This window comes from Camellia sinensis, chromosome 10 (genome assembly GCF_055761805.1).
Source record: "Camellia sinensis isolate YWXY chromosome 10, ASM5576180v1, whole genome shotgun sequence".
Taxonomy (NCBI): domain Eukaryota; kingdom Viridiplantae; phylum Streptophyta; class Magnoliopsida; order Ericales; family Theaceae; genus Camellia; species Camellia sinensis.
The window spans coordinates 75,471,741-75,491,493 of NC_138970.1; the positions used below are offsets into that span (position 1 = coordinate 75,471,741).

At 31.1% G+C, this 19,753-nt stretch overlaps 1 protein-coding gene across 1 annotated transcript; it reads left to right on the plus strand.

The window, feature by feature from the left end:
• Positions 1-12,909: 12,909 nt before the first annotated feature.
• On the plus strand, positions 12,910-17,785 carry LOC114311254 (ACT domain-containing protein ACR10). Its single transcript, XM_028257384.2, has 7 exons — positions 12,910-13,192; positions 13,275-13,556; positions 13,970-14,188; positions 14,717-14,822; positions 15,840-16,161; positions 16,282-16,566; positions 17,235-17,785. Exons 2-7 carry the CDS (start codon positions 13,403-13,405, stop codon positions 17,379-17,381), a joined length of 1,233 nt encoding a protein of 410 aa, XP_028113185.1. The 5' UTR covers positions 12,910-13,192; positions 13,275-13,402; the 3' UTR covers positions 17,382-17,785.
• Positions 17,786-19,753: the final 1,968 nt, after the last annotated feature.

The window sequence follows — 19,753 nt, forward strand, 5'->3', positions numbered from 1 at the left end:
GCAGGGGTGCTCAATTAATAACTTTTTTGTCTCATACCTAAAATTCCGAGCCAAGCATCTTTGGTTATAACGAATAATGGCCTTGGCATCATAGGTTTCCTAATTTTCTCAAAAATATTAGGTAACGATTCTAAAATCTGGTGATGTAGTCCATTATTGGCAAAAAATTTGTATTAAAATGGACTTTCCCAAAAAGTTGACAAATCTGATGTGATGACTCAGATTTTAATTCACATTGGATTGATGTATAGTGGTGCCCGTCACCTTAAAACTTGTATGGTTGTCGGACTCTTGATATTGATGGGTTGGTAAGTGAACTTTAAATATTATAATTAAGGACCCTTGGGTAATGTTTGGAACATTGATTGAAGCCTTAACAAGGTATTTAGATAAGATTAGATAAAAAGCCTCAAATTTGAGTTTGAGTTTTCGAACAGTCGTCACCCTTTTGCCCTTTTATTTTCCCACACTTTGAATTTGGATGTGAGGCTAAGACCATTGGAAAGCTTATTTCCGGGGCTTTGATTTGGACACAAGAACGACCTAGAACGGAGTCCAGATGAGAGAGTTATGCCCGTTTGAAATTTTGGAGTCTGTGTTGGAAGCAGTTCCGCTCGAGCGGTAAAATTGGTGTTCGAGCGGATTGTGCGAATTTAGCAGCTTAAAAACGTGATTTTTAGCTCATTCTTTGCATTTTTCTTTTCCTTCTTCATCCCTCTTACCCTAGGTTCGAAAACCCTAGGTTTTTCACCTCAAATACCTTTTATTTCCCTTAAGATTGGTCAAGATCCTTTGCCATAAAGTGAAGACGGCTTGAAGCTCAACATTTTCTACCAATTGGAATTCAAATTTGTGAAGGAATCTCATCAAAGCTTTGCTCCTTGCTTGATTCTTAAGGTAGGGGTCCTAGTTCTCCTTCAATACTTCCATAAATAGATAGATTTGTGGTATTTTAAGTATATACATATAAAACCCACATTTTTTAGCATAGAGTGTACATCATGATTTTGGGGATTTAGGGTTTGAAGTGTTGGGGGTTCAATTGTTGGGTTAATAAGGTGAATTATGAACCTTAGGTGTTTAATCAATGGGAGGATTGGAATAAATAGTAGTGGTTTAAGAAGTTTGAATTTTTCTTGAAATTCTTGATTTTCTTGAAAACCCTAAGTTGATTCATGATGATAAATAATGATTTTGGATGATAAACGATGATTTTCCCAAATTGAAAGTAGAATCATGAAATTGGTAGGTTGAATTATATATATACAAGTTTAATTGAATTTTGGAGGTGTTTGAAAATTATGTTAAAATTTAGCGATTGAACCTTTGTTACGGATATTGTAAATTATGCTATAATGTGAAATGAAGATTGGGAAAATGATTTATTAATGATATGGATGACATGAGCCTTGAGGTGAAATGATGAAATAAAGGTTTAAGAGTTCACCTCGAATTATGTTGAGTTGTTTTGAATAATGTCGAACCGAATTGTGTTGGACTATGATGAATTGTGTTTGGAATCATGTTGAATTGTGTTGAGTTGAGTTGTGTTGGGTGTGTTGAGATTGAGTTATGTTGTGTTTGGTCATGTTGAGTTTGAGATGAGTTGTGTTGGGTGGTGTCGTGTTGGTACCCATCGGGGGGAGGGGGGGAGTTAAAAGATGATACGAAATTTGTGATAAGATGATGCAGTGAAGATTTAAGAATTTTATTGTATAATTAGAAAGTGATTTTATACCTCAAAATTAAAAGTCTAACTTTATATTTAACTCTAGTTATGAAGTTTTATTTTAGAAAATGAGGATACTTCCATCGACGTTAAATTTATGAAACTAAGTCTATGTTGGGTTAAGATGAGTGTGAATAATGATAAATGAGAGATTGTGAAATATGATGATGTTATATGAAGGAGTTATATCAAAGAAAATTAAATGTTGGAGATTTAATTTATAACCGTCGTAGTAATTGATAACTAATGTGTTTTAAAAATTGAATTTGAAGACTTGATGATAATATGGAAAGGTTAAGAAATAGTTTGAACCGAAGAATTGTGAACACTTTAAAGATGAATCTTTGTCTCTATGGAGGTGTTGTTATATTTTTGTGTGACAAAGCAATGAATGATTTAATGGATAATGAAGAAGGTAGTGGAACATATTTGTACTTGTTATGCGAATGAAATTTTAATATATGGTGGATGTATATTGAATTAATGTGTTACGAAAATAATGGAAGATGTGTTGGCATTGTCCACTAATTGTAATGATGGATTGTGATGTTATCTTGGGGTCCGTTTCTCGCCGTATTTGAGTCAGCAAAACATGGCGCTTGAGATAGGTTCCGCCTTCTTTCCGAAGTAGCGCCCGGTAAAGCGTGTGGTATGTTGAGGTTCCAGGTTCCTTCCGGCTGGTGACCGGTAAAGCGTGAGGTTCTGCGTTCCTTCCGACTTGTGACTGGTAAAGTGTGAGGTTCCACATTCCTTCCGACTTATGACCGGTAAAGCGTGCAAGTCATGGAGATAACTCGTGATTGGATCCAGTATTTGATATGAGATTAATTGAAACAATGGAAAATGAAATGGTAATTGGATTAGGGATTGGTGTTGATACACTCAATGGATTGCTTGTGATTAAAATGGAAGATTATGAGTTTTGTTTTGCAAATAATAGAGGAATCGAATTAAAAAGGGATTGTTATTCTTGTGTCACGCTTGTATTCTATTTGGTAATGCAAAAGTTAATGTGAGGTAATTATTAGGCAAGTTGGAATTGAGTGTATGAGGATTTGTCTTTTTGAACATAAAGGAAATTTGATCTTGACATTATGGAGTTATAGTGATTGGAAATAATATAAGGGAAAAAAAAATGGAAATGAAATGGGGAATATTTTGGGAATTGGTTAATAATTTTTAAATGATGTTGTTTCTTAAACATGTTGGTTTCACAAGGATCTATGGTTTTCTAAAGTTAAGGGATGAATTTTAATAACTGAAGGTTTTTCTTAAAAGTGTTCAAATAGTTTTTGAGAAAATGTACTCTACTTATGATATTTTGAAGTTACAAAACATCATTCTATTATATGGTATCACCCTGCATGCATGATCATTTCTATCTGTGTGTTAGTTATTGATTAAGAACTATGAGATTCTTACTGGGCATTAGTACTCACCCTGTTGTTGTTTTACCTTTTTACAGGAAGAAAGTTTGGATTCTTGATTGAAGAGTTAAGAAGTCTATATGTCTTTTATATGTAATTTCACTGTAGATGTGATGGATCCTGTATTTGTATTTTATTTGTAGTTTCACAGTAGGAGATTGGTATGTATTGTTGACATTGTAATTTTCATTGAGAGAGAGAGAACATGTATCATTGTATTCCTATTACTCAAATGTAATAGATATTTGTATATGTATATAAAAATAAAAAAAAAAATGGACCCAATTTTAAGATTTTGGTAATGTTTCCAAGTAATTAAAATTAGGGCGTGACATCTGAACTCTTATCTATGATTTACATTACACTCGTGAGATTAAATCAAAGAAGTAGAGAGTCCGAACTATTAATGTGCACGGTACCCCTGGCATGTTACAAATATCTATTTCATTTCTGACTATGTGCACCATGATCTCATAAACTGCTAGAAAGTTATTTTCAATTTTTTTCCCCTTTATTTTAATTGATTTGTATAACCTAATCTATGCTTATCAATTGAATAAGAATTCCATGACTTCTCTCCTTAAAAAAATAAAAATAGAAAAATAGCAAAAATAAGGTAAAGAAGCAGAGATCATTTATATTAACAATATTTTTTGGTGTTGCGGCGATATGCAATAAAAATAAAAAATAAATAAAAATCAATAAAAGAAGAACAAGAAAGATACTAAACAAAGAAAAAACTAACATAGGTCATGGAAAATAAATACTACTAATGTTAGTGTAAGCCAATTATTTTCAGGACCTAATCCCCAATACCAGACTTTTACATCCAAATTAAATTAAATTAAGGAAGTTTCTCTCTAGTCTAATTACGAATTGGAGACGTCCAATTTTAATAGGCCACTGATCTAATTTGATAATCTAATTCGTTTGTCTTGTATGTTAATTATTCATGAAAACAAAAATTAAGTTGGTTGGATAATTATAATCAGATAATTTTATCATACTTGTTTTTTAAAATTAAAATTAAAAATAGCCATGTATGATTTTAAAAATAAACCATCTATTATTAGATGGCAAATATGATGAAATCATATAATTATTATTATTAGATCAACTTATAGTTTTTATACATGAGTTACACACAAGAACTTATCAAATAAACAATCTAAATTATTCAATTAAAACCTTTGATAAACTCATAAACTGAGTGCACGTTTGGCATGTGGGTTTAGGTGAGGTGAGATTATTTTAGCTACAAAAAGATAAAATATACTTTTTAGTCTCAGGTTTAAAGGTGTTACATTCAAATCATAATCATTATATTTTTTTTCTTACAAAAGTTAAAAATATCAAAAAGTCCATTTTAAACGAGACTATTTTAGTTTTAGATTAAAATAATTAAAAAATTAAAAAACCAACTCACATCCTAGACGAATACTAAATTTCTATGATACACATATTTTGAGGGGAGAGAAGCTAATTCTTTTAAATTAATAATAATACTTGATGAGTTGATAATTACATTTTTGTGCAATTTATTGAGTTTTCAATAAAGGCACAACGAGATTCGCACTACATATCTCCACTCAACATTGGCACAATTGAGGTGAATATTCTAGTAAGATTGGACATAATCAAACCATTTTAGTTATCACTTTAAATGACAAAGTAGATTCCAACAGTCCCTTTTTGATTAAATAATAATTAGTAAATTATTGGAAATCTACATAAATTGGTGACATGGTACACCATGACCTCACTCCTTTCCTGGAAAGCATATAGCTCTCTCTCTCACTTAGGGGTGAGCATGGTCCGGATTGGACCAGATTGAAGTAAAATCAGGACCAATCCGTTATCTACGGATCTTGAAAAATTAGAATCAATCCAATCCGTTTAAATCGTGGAACTAATCCGAACCAATCCATTTAAACACGAATTGGATCAGTTTAGGACCACGGATTTACATAATTAAATAAAAAAATATATAAATATACCACTTTAATTTTATAAAAATATAAATATAGCACCACATTAGTTTCACAATAGCAACATGTCTTTTCATAATAGCGACAAACTGTTCTAAAATTTAAACAATCATAAGAATACTAGTTCCACCATAAGTATTTAGACTATTACAAATTAACACTAAAAACTAGCAAACAAAAGTAATAAAAGAAGATACTATGTAAGTTTAGGTTTAGATTGAAGTTTTATATGAAATAAGAGAAGATACTATGCAGGAGGGTGTATAATAAAAATATAGACTATTTGTATACGGTTCGGATCGGTTCCAATCCGGAACCATGGGGTTCAATCCGGAACCAATCCGTGAATTACGGATTTTTAATTTTTCAATCCGGAACCGAACCGCGGATTCAAAAAATCAATCCAAACCTACTGGATTGGATTGGACTGGATCGGATTACGGATTTCACGGATTCCTTACTTAGCCCTACTCTCTTTCTCTCTCTCTCTATATATATATATATATATTTAGATTAGAGCATATCTATATCGACATGTAAATAATTTACTTTAGTCACTTAAAACCTACACTCTCGTTTCATCAAGTGCATAAGATTTAAATCTAAAATCTAAAGTTTAAAAAATAACACTCTCACCACTTGGTCAACAAACATTATATATATTTTTAATTTAAAATCAAAATTCATATTTTACAAATTGGAGAGCACATCCATCAAGTAGACTTACACTCCTAGTAGCTATATATGAGTGCATTTTTGTATAAGACGTCCATTTTCTGGAGAATTCGGATCCTCGACCGCCCTACCCGACAGCCCCCCAAAACGACGTCGTTTTGGGGGTTTTTTGTTTTTTTTTTTCCTTTTCTTCTTCTTCGTTCTTGCTTTCTCTCTCTTCGAACAGAAACCAGAGAGGAGGGGAGAGGGAGAAGAGGGAGGAAGGAGGAGGGAGGAGGCTGCGAGCTCACCATCGCAGCTCGTCGTCTCGCCGCCGGCCGTCGCAGCCGTCCGATCGTTGCCCGATCCAGCTCGTCGCAGCAGCTCACCGCCGTCGCCTCCGCCTTTGGCCTCGCCTCCGCCTCCTCCTCCTCCTCCCCCACTGATTATGACCCCTCCAGTCCGACCCTTCCCTTCCTCCTCCTCCTCCTCCCTCCTTCTTCCTCCCTCTTCCTCTCCTTCCTCCCTCTCTTCCTCTGCGTTTTTTTTTGTTGAAAATTTTGTCGTTTTGGGGGGCTGCCGGGTAGGGCGGTCGAGAATCCGGACTCTTTTCTGGAAGGGATATTTCAGTCTTTTTATATCTATGAAAGAATTTAGGAAGAATTATAATTCAGTGTAATAAATCAAAACTAATTACAGGAAGATGGGGGTGTAACTCTTCCTGTAGGTTTATTGCACAATAAAAATTGCACTCTCATATGTGTGTAATTATTTTTGATCTATTACATGGAACTATTTATGATTTTTAAAAGAATTTATGACACAGTACATGGCATCAATACGAGACAATAGGACTTTAACATAAGCTTTATTGATATGGACATGAAACAATGATTATTTGATCATTGAACATTATCGAAATTAGGTAAATTACAATTTGTCACCTTTATGCTTTACATGAAATTCTACTTTCTTACTCATTTTTCAATTATAACTGTTAATCTGTTAAGCTTCTGATCAAGTTGCAATGTCAATGTGGCATTGTCATTAGTTTAGTGTTAAAATATTTATTCTACTTTCTCACTCATTTTTCAAATATAACTGTTAACTTGTTAAGTTTTTGGTCAAGTTACAATGTGAATATGGCCCTGTCATTAGTTTGGTGTTAAAATATTTAATCATAATAGATTGTGATTCTCTTTATTGCATATTTGTAATAGAAAAGTTTCATTACATTATTCAATGATAAGTATAATGATTTTTTTTTTAAATTTAAAATAAGTATAAATTTATATTCCTAGTTGATACATTAAAAGAAAATCATCCATTATATACATGAAATAGAAATAATCAAAATTGTCAAGTGACTCTGGCATGAGACATTTTTATTATAAAATTGTACTAATTTTCTCTTTCTACTTCTTTAGAATTTTTTTTCCCAATAGTTTTTCTCTATACTATAATTTTTAAACTCACCTACCACCTGCCACCCTTTGCCTAGCAGGTTTATAAAATACAATATAATAATGATATACTATGGAAAGATGTAGAAGAAATAGAAAACAAAAGAGAATTTACATTTTTATATTAAAAAAATGCCTCATGTGATTGTCACATAACAATTTTAAAGAGAAAACACTATGAAAAAATACAGAACAAATAAAAAACAAAAGAAAATTACATTTTTATAAATAAATAAATAAAAACGTTCCTATGAATGTCACATGATAATTTTCATTGTGCAATTTAACACCAAATTAAAAAAAGTTGAACAAATCGTGAAAGTGATTGATAATATTTTTTTGATAATGATTATTTTATTTTTATTTTTTGTTTTGTTGCAATAATGTCTTTTCGTGTGGAGGTTTTCTCTTCCGTGGGTGAAAGTTTTCTTGATTCCTTTTGGAATTTATTTTGTATTCTGATCAAGGGAGGTTTTTGTCATTTCAGCAATTTTATAAACCTTAAGGGAGGTTAGTGTGATTGCAATTTGCAAATTGAACCTTAAAGGCTGTTTAAGTCATTTTAATACCTTTAAGGAAAGTTTCTGTAATTTTATTAAACTTTGGGTACGTAGGTGTAATTTATCCAAAAAGAAAAACGAACAAGGAAACCGTGAGAGAGAGAAAAAGAGCGAGATGAGTTGGGTGGGTAGATTTTCATTTCTTGAAGGCAACGTCAAGAGGAGCACGTGGACGACCATCATGACACGTGATGGCGGCTGTGAAAGCATAGAAATTATGTGGTGGTCCCGGGCCAAGTCTACGCGATGTTTTAGGGTTATTTTGGAAAGTTGGTTAAAAATTAATTTTTTGATTTTTTTTAACTTTGTTTTAAAAAAATGTGTAAAAAAATAGAGACATGATATGATTCAAAATAAGTGAAAAGTTGGTCTTAATATCATATTGATTGAAATTATGAAACTTAAAAACTTTGTTTGGTTTTTTTTTTTTTTTGAAAATTGAATTATATATTTTTTAGTGATTTTTTTTAATATTTTGATCAATTTTTTATTTTTTAGATATATTTAATCTAGATTCACTTAAAAAATATAATATTTGTAAAAAAAACTTTAAAAGATTCACCAAATACAAAAAAAAAAAAAAAAAAAAAAACATTTTCATGTTTTTTTGTATTCAATAAATTTTTAAAATATTTTTATACAAATTTTTTATTTTTAAATATATCAAGATTAAGTGCATTCAAAAAATTTTAAAAAAAATTGATTAAAATATTTTTTAAAAAATACGAAAAATACAAAATTCAAATTGAAAAGTCAAAAAATTATTTTTGCAAACTCTGAACCAAACAAAGTGAATACTTTTTGGTAGAATTAAATTATTTTTTTTAACAGATTGTTTGGTAGGGTTAGAAAGTAGTTGTTTGGCAAAAATAAATAGTAATAATTCTATTTTTAAAATTTCAAAATTATTTCTATTTTCAAAATGAGAAAATTATCAAATTAATTTTTTTTATTTTTTCTAAAAACAAATTCTTAAAATTCAACAAAGTAAAGCTTTAATTGTCTAATACAAACAAATTTAAGAACACATCAACCGATAATAGAACAAAATTATAACTCACTTATATGAGAAAAATTTTATATTTTTGTGAGTCCCATGCACATTAAAAAGATTATATTTAATTTTATGATTGATTTTAGTTCAAATAAAGGAATTGACTTAAGGTTCGTTTGTGAATTAATTGGCCTATTTAGTAATTTTTTAACTTTTTATAAACAGTTGTATAAAAATAAAGAAAATGGTTTGATAACTTTAATGATTTATTGTTCTAACAAGTAATGAAATGGTTACAAATATAAAATAATGATATTTCTATTCTACATTTAAGTAAGGCAAATGTTATGTATTATGAAGCTGTATCCCAAATTTTACTTTAAAAATGAGGTAAATGGTGTATATTTGAAATTAATGAGATGTATATCATACTTAAAATGATTGTGGTTCATATATTTATTTTGTCTAAATAATTTTGTGAATTCTTAGAATTGTTGTTTAAATAAATACTCTACATTTTTTAAGAAATTAAAAAAATAGAAATGTAAAATTTAAAGTGGATGATGAATATTATGGCTCTCCTCTATATGTGATTAGGGAATAATGAAAAAAATAATAATAATAAAAGGAAATTGAGCCAATGATTTTAACAAAAGCCTTAGCCCCCCAATATATTGTAAGAAAAATACATATATGTTCAACAAAATGGAAATCACTCACAACTCACAATCTTAAAGTCTAACAAAATATAAGCCCCCCAAATATTTATTAAAATTTCAAAAACAAAATAATAAGTCTACAATTTTCCATTGAAGGATTAGATACAGTACATCCTGCACACCGTATATGTATCTATATGTTTTGAAATATTAGATACATTAGTCTTAGTTGGTTTTGCTTAGATTTGACTTATAGAATTTTCATTTTATTTTTTATTTTTATTTTTATTTTTAACTATTTTAATTTCTAGAAGTTGAACAACGTTACCCAATTGGATTTTTTTATTGGATATATATATTTTGATATTAGTGTGGTAAACAAAAACTACAATAATAGTCTAGTCCAAATTCTCAAAATAAATTGAAAACAGTTTATTATTTAAAAGTTAAAAGAGAATACTTTAAACTCCTACTTATAAATTAACAAACTGTAATTTAGAATAAATATTACTAAAACAAAATCATGGTTTTTATAACAAAATAAGGGGTTGTTTTGGGTGTCATAAATAAGTGTACTTTTGTCTTTTTGGACTTAAAAATTGAGAAAGAAAATATGGATGTTTGGGTTAACTTTTTGACTTTTTATGGAAAAATGTGTAATAAAAAATTTTAAAAATTGATTTGTAAGGAAAAATTAGGATTGAAAATTGTGCAGCCGTAATTGTTGACGTTTGATGAATAGTGTTAACTTTTTAACTTTTTGAGTAATTTTTTGACTTTTTGACTTTTTTGCAATACGCCAAACTTGGCCTAAATCTTGAATTTTAATTTTGTCAATTTAAATCATAATTTTTTGATTTGTTTTCTATTTAAAGCATTTGCTTATTTTTGTCAGTTAATTATGTATTTTAACTATTGAACTCAAAAAAAAAAAAAAAAAAAAAAGAGAGTATTTTAAACATTTTGTGTAGGTACATTGAGTTTAATACTTAAAATATCATTTTTTTGTAAGTTCTATTTAATAAAAATAAACAGATAATTTAGATTGAAAATAAATTAAAATATTAAAATTTAAATTGTTAAAATTAAAAATTAAATTTTTTTTTTAAGAGTCAAATAATTTTTGCCTATAATTTTCTTAATAAATTATGACAAGCACGTACTGATATATATTATATTAATCACACAGATACAAGCAACAATGTTGGGGACCCCAGTGGGGTGATTCCAGCGCCCCTACCTCCACGCGGGGGCTGTGATCAAGACTAAAAAAAAATAAAAAATTTTGAGTCAATCAAAAAAAAGTGTGGGTGGTTGGAGTGGAGGGAAAGGGTCTAGGGCATTTTCCCCGATTACAAGCCTTGGTGAGCACCAAATAACTTTCAAAAAGCGAAGGTGACCCCATTACCTTGTAATTTTTGTATGAATTGACAAAAGTATCTTTTATTTTTTTTCATAATACATTGAAAATAAATAAATAAATAAACTCAAATAAAAAGGCACTTTTTGCTATTCCATAATGATTTTGCCAAGATTGGGCCGCTTTAAAAACAAGAATTGTTCCGGTAAGGCACCTACAAAAATTATAATTTAGTGTCTTCAATTCTAAAATAAAAAAATAAAAAAACCTTGGCTTTGACCCTAATGCCAAATTAAATCATGAATTTTTAATTTTGTTAAATTTAATCCTAAAATTTTGATTTGTTTTCAATGTTAATCATTTCTTTATTTTCATTAAGTAAAAAGGTAAATTAAAAATACACCCGCTGAGGTTTTATTAAAATACGAATCGTCCTCTGTGATTTCAAAAATTACACTCCCGAAAGTTTCTAATTTTATAACAAATTGTCATTTTTATTGATAAATCATCAAGTCAATTAACATTTTTTAATGATATAAAAAATATGTTTCAATTAATAATTTAGGTAATTTATTATTGTATAAGGGAGAAATTATGAATTTTATTTTTTCAGTCAATTCTGTTAAATAAAAAATTCTAATAAGGGGTATTTGTAATTTTTTAAACCACAGGGATTAATTTGTATTTTAAGCAAACCTCAGGGATTGTATTTGTAATTTACTGTAAGTAAAATCGACAGAAAAAATAATATTTTAGTCATTAAACTCAATAAAAAAGAGTATTTTAGACATTTTATAGATACTTTTATTGAGTTTAATGACTAAAATACTATTTTTCTATATGTTTTAACTTAATAAAAATAAGTAAATAGTTTAGATTGAAAATAAATCAAAAAATTGAGATTTAAATTAATAAAATTAAAAATTTAGAATTTATTTTATTATAAGGCTCAAGGTTTAAATTTTGTTTTTAAGGCAAATTACATTGACACATCTCGATGTTTCTGTTTAATACAGATCCTCCATCACATTTGAAAAATTACACTTATTTATTGTCAAATTAAAATAACATATTTGCCCCTTAGGTTGTATACATATAAAATAATAAAATAATACAGATATTTTGTTCATGTCATTTCAAGAGAAATAACAATCATCTTCGTTGATTTAACTCACACAAAAAATTAATTTTTTTTTCATTTTTTTATTGAACTTTTTAAATATTTTAAACAATTTTATTTTTTATTTTTTAGATATACCTAATCTAAATATAGTTAAGAAGTATAATATTTTGTATTTTTTTTTAAAATTCACTAAATACAAAAATAAAAATATAAAAATATAAAAATTCAATACATTATTTTATTTTGTTGTATTTAATAGAGTTGTTTAAAATTTTTTGTACAAATTTTATACTTTTATATTTAAATTAAGTTGATCTAATCTAGATATAATGGTGGAAATAAAAATGAAAAATTATATATATGTATAAAAATTTATACAAAAAAATATCATAAAAATATTGTGATAGTGATATTGTTATAAATATAAATTATGTTTATGGGTGTTTTATTTTTAAGTGAAATGTCACCATTAAACTATATCATTATATTTGAAAATTTTATATAAAATTTATGTTTATATATCAATATTCAATATGAATATGTTCAAATAGAATTTAATAATGAAAAATTATAGAATGTAATCCTGATGATAAAAACAAAAAATGATAAGAAAAATGACAAGATGGTTATTTAATTTAAAAAATTTTAGGACATTGCAACAATAATCTATTAAACAATTTATATTGAGATTACAAATTTCAAAAAAAGAAATATAAGTTTTTAAATATGAGAGGAAATCTATATTAAAAAAAAGTTTAGAGAGTCTTAATGTAATTTACCATTTTTTTTTTATAATTATTTAATAAATTATTAACAAGCCAAATACGAAGCACAAACCGTTGCTTTGAAGTAAATTTTTACCGAAGGTATCAAACAAGCAGGGTAGAAAATACAATATTGAACTTGGAATTAGGTAGGAAATAACAAGTCTCGTGGTCTGAAAGTCTTCGACAAACAATCATATCACAAACACAGACACCACACCAAACAACAATTACTGCAACCAACTGTCACAACCACAACAACAAGTGATGCATCACAAGAAACAGAGTAATCTTTCACCCAAAATTTTAATTATAAAAAATTAAAATTTCACAACAAACAATGTATACCCAATGTATCCAATCCCCACATGTTGGGTACATGAAAACTACTCTCTCTCTCTCTCTCTCTCTCTCTCCTCTGTTTCTTTGTGTGTTTGTGTGTGCATGCCAGTATATAACGGAGAAACAAAGGTAAATAAGAACCCAAGATCCGTGATTTTGGTGTGTATCTGCTCGAACTACTAATACTTGTTTGTTTTGTATGTAAGAACAGAACAAAGCAAAGAAAGAAAAAGAAGATTAGAATGAAAAATGAATAGCACCCAGTATTGGCAAAGAACAGTTCAGGGATTTATGTCGTGTTTGAAGATTTGATTTAAAGAAGAAGAAGAAGAAGAAGAGATGGGGATTCTATATGACGACGTGGTGATCATCAAGCAGTCCGAGAAAGAAGAAGAGCAAAGTGTGATTACTGTCAATTGCCCTGACAAGACTGGCTTGGGTTGTGATCTCTGCCGCCTCATCCTTTTCTTCGGTTTGATCATTGTCAGAGTTGGTATATATGCTCTCTCTCTCTCTCTCTCTCTCTGTGTGTGTGTGTATATGAATCAATTTGAAGAGTTTATTCTTCTGTCTTCAGGTGTATATACGTTTATGTATGGATAATTTGTGAACTAAGACATGGGTATTTGAGATTTTGGTGATTCTTTCCTTAATTTGGTGGGAAATGATTCTCTCCCTCTGGTTTTCTGTGTTACACATCTCTCTCTATTTGGGATTTTGTGAAGAAAATAATGGGTTTTTGATAGTTTTCTTAATTTGCTTCCTTGATGTGTGGGTGTTCTTCTTATTTGATGTTACGGGCAGTAGAATTGTGCTACACATCTCTCTCTAGTTGGGTTTTTGTGAAGAAAGTAATTGGATTTTTGATAGTTTTGTTAATTTGCCTCCTTGATTGTGTGGGTTCAGATATGTCTACTGATGGAAAATGGTGCTACATAGTGTTCTGGGTAATCGGAAAACCGACTACTAGATGGGGTTTGTTGAAGAAGAGACTGATGGGGGTATGCCCTTCTTGTTCTTCAGCATCTGGGATTTCCTTTTACCGATCCGAATTGCAAACCCCCAAGCCTTCTGATGTTTTCCTCTTGAAGTTCTCTTGTCATGACCGAAGAGGCCTTCTCCATGGTAATTTATCGGACTCATTACTCATATCCAATTATACTATTGGTACTTTGTCAAATTGTCTTGATGGGTTTTAGTTGAATTGCTTGATTCAAGAATCTTCTTTGTGTAGCTAGTGTTATGCTAAACGGGTCTTAATCTGAGCATTGGGTTTTTAAAATTTTTTTAACTAGTGTTTTATTGAGATGAATTTTGAATCTAACCACATTTTGGAATTAGAATTTTGATGTGGTGTGTTTTTGTTCTTTATGCTCCTTTATGTTATGTTTGATTGTCGGGAAACAGAAGGAGAGATAAAAACTTGCTTTTGTCGTAAGACCATAAGTTTTCTGGGATTTCCCTATGTTTTCGTAGTTGTAAGCATTATTTAGTCACACGATTTTCCTTTTTTCTTTTTGTAAAGCTGTTTTGGGTATGATTTTATCTGATTTTGCCCTTTTCTTTGTGCTGTTTGTGTTATTTGAGTTTTTAGATTCTAGCATGATATCGGAAATTTACCTGTCATTGAGTTATGTAGAAAATTTTGTGTAGATGTGACTGTGGTTCTTTGCGATCTCGAGCTTACGATAAAGAAAGTGAAGGTATCAACCACCCCAGATGGCAGAGTGATGGACTTATTCTTCATCACAGACACCAGGTTTTACAATCTTGACACCGTCCAACTCAAAGTAATTATAATTATATTGCATAATCTTTTGTGCTTCTGTCATCATATAAATTTTCTACTCTTTTCTTGGACAAGTGTGTATGGCCAATTGTTAACACTTACCTGCGACATTCCTGCTATATACTGTCCTCACTATGGGTGAATAAGTTGATTACGTGGATATTATCGAAACAAGGAAGCCGGAACAAAAGTTGTGGAAGTTTTGTTGGGAACATGTTGGATGCACATCTTTTCAAAACAAATATCTTGTCCCATTTATCCTTTTCCTAAACTGAAATAGGGATGCTTAGGATAAATGATGGTTGACGACTATCGATTGGTTGACCACCTCCACTCTTGAACATTGGCAATTTCATTCTAATGGGCGATTCTTCCCACCCATCAACTTTGCGACAGTCAAAACAATATTCTGCAACAGTCTCTGAAATTTGGTCACTAAGACAACTAGGAATGTGCAGTAGGTTGCCTTTGAACTATGGTCATGTAAAGACCGTCTAGTGGATGGATAATGGGTAATTGAAGACAATTTATGATTGATGTCTTTTCTTTTTCTGTTTGTTTCTTTGTTTGTTTGCAGTTGGGGTCATCATGAGTTGAATCAGAATTGTAAAACTTAAGGCTGCTTTTGGGATCATGGATTTGGGTAGGAATTTGGAAATGGAAAAGAAAGGAAAAGGTGAGGGAAATGTGGATGAAATATAAGTTAGGTTTTTTCTCCATTTCTTGTGCCTTCTTCCTTTCCCTTTCCCTTTTTAAATCCATACTCAAATCCACAATCAGCGTAAAAGGAGTGCATCCCATTTATTGTATCACGTGATTACTTCTGATAAATCCCGTTAGTTTAGAATAGTTAGATTAAGTTATCGGAGTAAATGTGAATAGACCTGCGGGGATGGAGGGAAACATTCCCACAATCCTCTCATAAGGATCTTGCACTGTTATGAAGTCATGTTTATCTTGTCTTCCACGTTCTTGTCTTATTGTCAGGGAACTTCTACACACAAAGAAGAGACAGGAGGATACACATGATCATTTAAGAACTGTTTTAGGGGATACCATGATTAGTTGTGAAATAGAAATGGTTGGCCCTGAAATTACTGCATGTTCGCAAGGGCCTTCATTTCTTCCTCCTGCAATAACAGAAGAAAAGTTTGATGAACGCCAAAGTGGATCTCACACCTCCAACGATGTTTCTATCACAATGGATAACTCTCTCAGTCCTGCTCACACGCTTGTCCAAATTGTTTGCCAAGATCACAAAGGTCTCCTCTATGATATAATGAAAACTTTAAAGGATTACAATATCCAGGTAGATAATTTTGATGATTAGCTATTTTCGATATATTTTATATTAATTTAATACCACAAACACATCATGACTCTTATTGGATCTGTAATCTAAACATTAATAGCTCGTCATGTATACCAGATTTCTTATGGGCGCATCACAACAAAACAGAAAAGAAACTGTGAACTGGACTTATTTGTCATGCAAGCAGATGGGAAGAAGATAGTTGACCCTAGCAAGAAGGCTGCATTGTGCTCTCGTATTCGGACAGAACTGCTGCGTCCTCTTAGAGTAGCTTTGATGAGCCGGGGTCCTGATACAGAACTGCTGGTAGCAAATCCAGTGGAGATATCTGGCAAGGGTCGGCCTCTTGTTTTTTATGATATCACCCTTGCTCTCAAGATGCTCAACACTGGCATCTTTTCGGTAAGTCCTGATCTGCATACTATACAGTAGCTCAAAATGGGATTAATTGGATTCTCCCTTATTTTCGTTATGGAGCTGCTTATAACTTATTTTATTTTGGGAGTCTGTGCCAGTCTATTTGTTGCATTGCAGCTTCTATTTACTGCTTATAAGACAGAAATAACTTAAATAAGTTAAAAAGCTGATTATTTAAAAGTTGGGAGTGGTGGTTTTAGCTTTTTTGTATTTTGATTATCAACTTTCAACTTGAGAAAAGCACACCAAACTTACCCCTTAGACGAGTGCATTGCTGGAATTGTTTTACAATGCATAATGTGCAATCCATAAATTTGGATGCATGTTTCTTTTGCTAGATTGAAAGTTGATGTCACAGTCCCAAAAATGGGATAGCTATTAGGAAAACAAATTGCATTATCTTTCTCCTCTTCCACGATAGTGGTGTTTTGTAATGAGTTTTAACTTGAAGAGGCTCTCATTAAAGAGGGGGCTTCCATTATAAACCGTCCCTACATGACAAATTTCTTCAGTTTGTGTTTGAAATTGTCTAAGGTTTTCTTCCGAAACAATTCTTTAAAAAGCAAGCAATTTTTTTTCTGCAAACTTATTGGTGGTCAGTAATATTCTTTCTTTCTGTTCTTCATTTTGCTTCCAAATTGATCAAAATACAGGCTGAGATTGGGAGGCACATGATTGGAGATCGGGAATGGGAAGTTTACAGAGTTTTACTTGATGAAGGGGATGGCTCAGCTGTTCCGAGGAACCGGATTGAAGAAGCAGTTTGGAAGATGTTAATGGGTTGGAGTGATGATCACTGAAGATACCATTCCGATTGGATTGTAACAGCTTCAATCTCTGTACAGTATACTTCAGCCAATATAAATATTTACTAGATGTAAATATAGCACGTATATTGTGAAAAGGCTGAGCTTGAGCTGTATGATGTTCTAGTTAACAACTTGTTTAGTAAAAAGATGAAGTTAGAAGTGAGTAGATGAGAGGGGAGTTGAGTGCTCATGCCATTGTATATATGAATTCTGTTGTGGAGAGGAGTTATTGTATCATTTCATGGATGTTTCAATATAGCTATATATGTTTATTTGGTGGGTGATTTGGATTAAACCATGCTCACTAACCAGACTGTTTTCCCTGGTTCTGTATACAAACTATTATTGTACATCTTCATGTAAGCTATTGAATTAAAACTCAAGAGTTTACTGTATCTTTGTACATCAATCGGAGGTTATGGGTTCTATTCTCTTATCTATGTATGGATCTTCCTCGTATTTGTTGGATTTTCTTACATAATTGAATGTCTAGTCTGACAAAAGTCTCATGATATTTGTAAATCTTGTACGGATTGGGGAAAAAAATATATATGTTTCAAAAAAACCATTTAGTACTGCTTTTGTATGATTTCCAATGTTGAATCAATTATCTTGGGTTGTCCTTTCCTGTCATCTTTTTTATGTTGAGAGACAAAAAAAAATATCAGCTCGGAACCTTGTCCTCTCATATGAAAAATTCTAGCTGCGTCATAGGCATGTCTGCCTAATAAATCCACCTCGTACATTCGATTATTTTGGACTAACCTGTTTTTCATATGCTTATTGTCATTTTCATAATGATGATATTTTGCACACATAATATCTCCCAGCACACTACTTTTCAAAGGAGTCACATCTTGACGTAATTTGTGTGGAGTCCCATCTATGATTTTCATGCTATTTGTACATCAAAGTAGGGTCTCTGTTACATTGAATATCATTTAAAAAAATTAAAATAAAATATAATACAATAAACAATTTGTCAATGGTATAAATGTCTAGATTGGAGCCTCACCACTGTGTGATACATCCCTTCCCCTATTCCCCTCCCACCGATTGCCAAAAAAGAGAAAGGAAGACGTGTAAAGTTGTTAATGTTAGAATGTGTTCCACATCGCCAGGATTTACCCCATTGGTGTTGGTTATAAGGCTTCCCTCTCCTTAATGGGTTTTAAGGAAAAGGGTGGACTAGACTTTTTAATTTAGTATTAGCCTGTGATGGGTGTGTTGCAATGTGTCCCACACCAACATACAGTAGTCGGACAAATGGCACATCAGTCACAGGCCCAACCAAGATTTAATACCAAATTGAAAAGTTCAATCCACACTTCTCCTTAAAACCTAAGTATTAAGAAGAGGGAAGCTGGAGCTTTTTAACTAGCCTAGATGGGGCAACTCCAGGCGATACGAGACACATTCCAACAGTTAACAGCCACTGAGTAGGTAATGCAAACAACTGTTTTTAGGTTTAGTGCATGTCGCAGATCTTAGTTGTTAAACCAAATTTGAACTGACAAAAGTCTAGTTTGAATTTACTTTGATGACGTCCATAAACCTGAAAACCATGTAATAGTGGTTTGGTTTTGCTAACAAGTGTCCTTGGGGCACAAGAAAAAGATAAGAATTGAAGAACAACGAGGCACTTTTTACTGAATTCAAATCACTTTTTTCTTGAAATCAATTCACTTTTAACACTTTTACTTATTTCCAAGACACTTTTAGTTTAATCCCAATGTGAAACAATGCCTCAGGGAACTCTTTAGCATTTGCAGTAGGTATTTGGAAATACGTATTCAGATCGAATTTCTGTTGTTAATTATACAGATCAAATGCATTTAGAAACATAATGGTGGTTATAGTTCAGTAATTTATTATGAGAATAGGGTCTCTAGCACTTCTTTCTCGTCTTTGTTTGGATAAACCTATTTTTGTCTAGTTTATTTGCTTTCCTACAGTTTTCCAATTTCACCCAAAATGGTAAAAAATAAAAATTTCACTGTTTTTGTTTTTGTTAATCAAGATTGCATTGGTTTTAAAAGGCTTGTTCTGATCTCGCAGGATATTGCAGGATACATAGGCTTCTTTTTTTAAGTGCTATATGTGAAGCAGAGAGACTTGAGGAAAAATAGAGAACTCTGACATAGTAATTCAATTTCAATATGGCCTTATACAGGTTGGAAGTGTTAGGTTTTATTTCTTGGCAATCCCGTTTGACAAAACTCCTTTGAGTTGTAATTTTATTCGCACTTTTTATCTTCAGTGAGGCGATGAGTGTTTAGATGCGAATCCAACCCGAATTGTGCTTTTCAGAGAAGTTTGTGTTGATAAAGCTTTCAAGATTGCCACTTCGCTGATTATGACGG